At 53.2% G+C, this 5,471-nt stretch overlaps 1 protein-coding gene across 1 annotated transcript in view; it reads left to right on the plus strand.

Moving 5' to 3' along the window:
• Spic (Spi-C transcription factor) overlaps positions 1-602 on the plus strand; it is a 12,599-nt gene extending 11,997 nt beyond the window's left edge. The window contains exon 6 of the mRNA XM_023718146.1: positions 142-602. Coding sequence (XP_023573914.1) covers positions 142-602 — 461 coding nt within the window. The remainder of the gene's footprint in view (positions 1-141) is intronic.
• Positions 603-5,471: the final 4,869 nt, after the last annotated feature.

The following is a 5,471-nucleotide window of genomic DNA, read 5'->3' on the forward strand; positions in this document are numbered from 1 at the left end:
TCAGGACCTTGCACTTGTTAGGCAGGCACTTACGCCACTGAACTATATCCCCAGCCCCCCAAAAAACAGTTTTCAAAAAGCGCCAATCCTTCCCCAGGGATCTCTGGTCGCTGTGCCGGGTCTGACTTTGTTTCCCCGCAGGCCGGAGGAAGCCGCGGCTCTTTGAGTACCTGCACGAGTCGCTGTGCGACCCCGAGATGGCCTCCTGCATCCAGTGGGTGGACCCCGCCCGCGGCGTCTTTCAGTTCGTGTCCAAGAACAAGGAGCGGCTGGCCGAGCTGTGGGGCCGCAGGAAGGGCAACCGCAAGCCCATGACCTACCAGAAGATGGCGCGGGCGCTGCGCAACTACGGCCGCACCGGGGAGGTGACCAAGGTCCGCAGGAAGCTCACCTACCAGTTCAGCGAGGCCACCCTGCAGCGCCTGGCGCCCGGCCGCCCGCTGGCCAAGGAGCGCCTGCCCGGCCTGGCCGCCCAGCCCCCGCCCGAGCACCCGGCCCTCGCCAGCTGGAGCCACACGTGCACCGGCCACCTCCTCGGCGCGGGCCACGCGGCCTACCAGGACGGGCTCTCGGTCCTGCCTCGGGGCTGGCTGAGCCACTGAGCTGCTCCGAGGAGCTGGAGCTTGCGACCTTCCCGCCTCGGCCTCCCACCTGCCTGGCTAGAGCTTTCTCTAGAAGTAAAAGCAAAATAAGAGGAATTCCACATCCACCGGGCCCATGTCCCAAGTCGCCTAACCAGAGGTCTCCACCAGGCTGAGTGCCAGGCCAGGGACGCCCGACCTTAATTAATGCAGCTGTGTATCCGCAGCTGACCACCGCTGGCCTCATCTGGCACAGGGGGACCCTGGCTCGTTCCCAAAGTTGACACAGCAGCCATGAAAGGGAAATAGTTTGAATCAATTCTGGACATTAAGGTACGACAGGGCAATAAGAGGAGCCAGACAGGTGTACCCACCTGACACCTGTGACCTCAGCACTCGGGAGGCTGAGGCAGGAGGATTGCTGGAAGCTCAAAGCCTGCATGGACTGTGTAGGGAGCACTGTTTCAAAAAAAAGTTAAAGACCTTATGTCACAGTGACACTTGCCTACGTGTGTGTGTGTATGGAGCACGTAGCCCGTAACAGCTAGGTCTTAGAACTAGCCTATATGTCCATCAGTGGATGAGTGGACAAAAAAAGTGTAACATTTTTTAAAATGTGTAGTCTTTTTTTAATGTGCAGTATTTGCACAGTGGGGGCCTCCTCTGCCAGGCAGGATGAACCTGAGCTGTGTGGGGGTACTGACACTGACAGGAAGAGAAATAAACGAGACCCAAGCCTTCGAATCACGTGGTTTCCGTTCTAAGGACAAACGAAACGAGGAATATAAGAGGCAATTGGAGGGCCGGGGAGATGGCTCAGTAGAATAAGCACTTTCCTGGCAAGTGCAAGGGTCTGAGTTAAATCTCTGGTTCCACCAAGAAAAGAAAGAAAGAAAGAAAGAAAGAAAGAAAGAAAGAAAGAAAGAAAGAAAGAAAGAAAGAAAGAAAAAAAGAGATTAGCACAAGCGAGGGGACTGTGTGGGGGTGGGGAAGGGTCTAGAAAGATGAGATGCTCTGAGTGGATCAGCTCCTCCTGACGGAGTCACATGTACTGAACAGCACCTAAAAGACAAGTTAAAAACAACGTGGTGTAGATCCACAATGTCTTTTGCAGGAAAAGGAGTGGATCTGGACACCATAATGCTGAGTGAAATAAGTCAAACGCGAAAAAGACAAATTTTCTTTTTTTGAGTTTTGTTTTTCTATGACAGGATCTCATTAGGTAGTGCAAGCCGGCCTAGAACCTGTGACGATCCTCCTGCCTCAGCCTCCCACGGTGTGGCACAATAGGTGTGTGTCACCACAGCTGGTGTTCACCTGTTTTTAAATAAGGATGCTTATTTTCTTGTTATTGAGTACTCTGAGCACCTTGAATATTTTGGCTATTAGGTCTTCGTAGGAGTCACGATTTCCCAGTGTTCCGAGCGAGGGTGTGGGTTGTCTTTCCTGTGAAGGGTTTCTTCTTTGATATAATCCCATTTACCTCTGCTTCTGTGTGGCTCTCTTCCCCAGAGCTCTCTGCCTGGGGCTGGGGTCGGTTATTCTCCCTGTGTTTTCCTGCTGGTGTTAAAAGTTCAGCCTCAGGTTGTAATCTTTGCCCTTGAGCCGATTCTTGTCTAAGCAGTGAGCCAAGGGCTCCCTTTTCGTTGTTCATTAGGCTGGATATCCAATTTCCTTGTATTTCTGGAAGAGACTCCTTTCCTATTGTGTGCTTTTGGCACTCTTATCAAAAATACTGGTCTTAGAGCCCTTTTGCATGCCTGTAATCCCAGCTCCCAGGAGGCAGTAGCAGGAGGATCACGCCAAGTTCCAGGTCAGCCTGGACTGCACTGGAGACCCTGGCTCAAAAAAAAACAAAAAAACAATAGAGGGCCAAGGAGATAGCTCAGTAGAATAAGTGCTTGCCTGGCATGCACAAGTTCCTGAGTTCAATCCCCGGTACAGCAACGAAACTGAACCAAACCAGACCAACAGAAACAACACAATGCACAACCAGGAGACCCGGCGGGTGGGGGCAGAGGAACGGAGGTGCGGTCTCAGCACCAGAGTTTGAAGGAACCGGTGCCGATGTGTATTGCTAGCATGGTGACCCAGTAACTTGTACTCTTCAGAATAGCTAGAACAGCGTTTCAAGTGTCCTCGCTCCTGAGAAATAGTTATTCTTGGGGGTGGGGGTGCAGTGGTCACGGTGCAGCCCACCGGCCTCAACCTGGACAGTGGTGCCTGCAGTCCCAGGAGGACCCCGACTCCTGAGGGGACGCCAGTGGAGCCCCAGCTTCTGTCATTCTGCACTGCCTGGGTCTGTCACCTGCAGAGTAGGCCATGCCCCTTAGCTGGACACCTTTCTTTTATGCTAGGACTCAGCCACTGGGAGGTGCTGTCGCCCCAACTTTAAACAAGGTCGCTCTGCCTTTCGAGGGCTCAGCAGAGCAGGCCTTAGGATACTTGGAGGGGAAAAGTACAGATAAGGCCTAAAGCTAGCTAAGTAGGTGGCACCCGCTCAGCACTCGATGCTGAGGCGGGAGGATCGCCCACGTTCAAGGCCAGCTTGAACTGCATAGCCAGACCCTGTCTCAGAAAGACAGAATAAAGACAGAGAGCTGGATTCAGCATTCACAGCTGCCCTTCCATAAAGTAAAAAGGCTTCACAAAGCATTCTTAAGAAATGTGCTGCCCCCTGGGAGGCTGAGGCAGGACTTACCCACCAGAGGGTGAAGCAGAGCACCTGTCACCTTCTAAGCCCAAGAGCCTGACTTCTGGTCCTCCTGGGACGTAAGCACGGTGCTCCAGGTGAGGCAGGAGGATCACCAGTGCAAGCCCCACCTGGGTCACTACCAAGGTCTGTCTCAAAATACAAAATTTGCCCCGCAGTGAGAGTCCTGGGCTTCCCTCTCAGCACAGCAAATAAACAAGGTTAGAAGGGAATCGGCAACAACGGCCCCAGCTGGCCCCAGATGGTCGTCAGAGGGCTGCAGGCCACAGGCCCTGAGCTCCCACCCTGCTGCTGCCTGGATGGCACTGTCCATCACCCGAGGTCACACTTCTGCCACCAGGAAGGACCCGGCGTTGCTGGCCCCTGTCCTCTGGCCTGTGCCACCATGCCTCTGTTCCAGCCCTCCCATCTGGGGGTAGAACAGTGGAACCCCTGCCCAGGGCAGGGACTGGGAGAGCCCAACTTCACCCTCCACCTCGGCTCTGGAAGGCAGCATCCCAGGACGCAGCTTCTCTGCCCAGGATATGATTTCTCAGCCCACATAGTAAGCTTTAAATAGGTTTTCCCTTTATTACTTTATTTTTTTTAATTTTATTTATTTGTGTGTGTGTGTGTGTGTGTGTGTGTGTGTGGCCAGCTCAGCCCACCAGGGGGCGGGGCTGGTTGGCATGTGGTGCTGGGGGATTGAACCGTGGTCCCTGTGCTTTGTTAAGCTTGTTCTAAGTAGGTGCTTTAGACCACTGAGCCATCTCACCAGCCCTCCCTTTATTACTTTATAAGTGAAATCCTGATTTCATTATTTTTTGAAGTTTTTGTTTTCAGGCAGGATCACACTATATAGTCCAGGCTGGCCTGTAACTTGCAGGGATCCTCCTGCCTCAGCCTCCTGAGTACTGGGATTACAGGCGGGCATCAGTACACCAGGCAGGTCTGTGGTTACTGACCCCGAGTTAGCTAAATTCAAATGCTGAAGTCCATCTCAAGATGGCAGTGAGCAGGATCGCTGTAAATCACTAAATTCCCTCTCTAGAGGGCAGGGAAGACAGCTGGGGGTAGAGGGCATGGCCAGCAGGCCTGAGGCGGGTTCACCCTTGCCCCTGGGCAGCATCCCTGGCTCAGCCTTCCGGTGTAGCTGTGTAGCTGCTCTGCAGTGAGCTCTGGGCCTGGGGCCTCCTCTGGATCGCGGCTCTTGAGCTGCAAGGCGCGCAGGCCCCCTGCTCTCTTCCAGCCCTGACCAGCCACCTAACGCCTGCCTTGTAAATCATAAGCACGCGGGGTCCACCTGTTCTCTGAGGAGTCTGCACCAGCGCAGGCCACACACTCAGCCACACGCGACCCTCCTTCCCGGGCCCACCCCCTTTGTGCTGTGCACCCGTTTCTCTGTGCTCTTGCCAGGTGCCTCCCCTCTTGTCCGCTCCCTCAGCCTCTCCTTTCAGGGTCGTCTTAATATAGGGACGTGAAATTCCCAACCTGGCCTGAATGAGTTCGTGTTCTCTAAAACCGAAGAATGAATTTTAGGAACAAAAGGAGGCTGAAGGTAAAACTTTATTGGAAAGGAAAGCTTCTGTCGGAGAGGGACAGAAGGGGGTCCCAAGTGGGTTGCCCAGGAAGCTGTGTGCTTCAGATTATTTTACAGGACAAAACCATGCGGGGCTAAGGTAGATACAAAGGGGTCCTGCTTAGGCAGATACAGGGTGGAACAAAACTATGGTCAACCAATGGGTTTACAAACACCATTGCCCAGGTAAAATTTATTAGGCCTAGGACAAAATGGGGTAACGAGTCACATAGCAAGTGGGCGACCTTATCTGGTGGCCTTCAGTCAATGATTCTTCCTGACTAATGAGCAATCCTGGATGCCAACTTTAGGGAGGTTAGCATTTGTTTGATCTTTAGGTCTGGCTTACACCAGGAGCATCACCCCAGTAAGGTGTCTGGTCTTTGTCATCCCCTCCGAGGGCCTGCCCCTGTCTAACTACCTACAATATTTCTATCTAACTCAGGCTGCCTGCAACAGTCTCACCCGGCCTTCCACAAGGGCAATGCAGAGTTGCCGCAGGGAGACAGTTTATTTATTTATTGTTTTTGCACTACTGAGAATCAAATTGGGACCTTGCGTTTGCAAAGTGCTTACGCCACTGAGCTATCTTGCCAGCCCCTGAGACATAGTTTACTTT

Source organism: Octodon degus, unplaced genomic scaffold (genome assembly GCF_000260255.1).
Source record: "Octodon degus isolate 3935 unplaced genomic scaffold, OctDeg1.0 scaffold00004, whole genome shotgun sequence".
NCBI lineage: Eukaryota > Metazoa > Chordata > Mammalia > Rodentia > Octodontidae > Octodon > Octodon degus.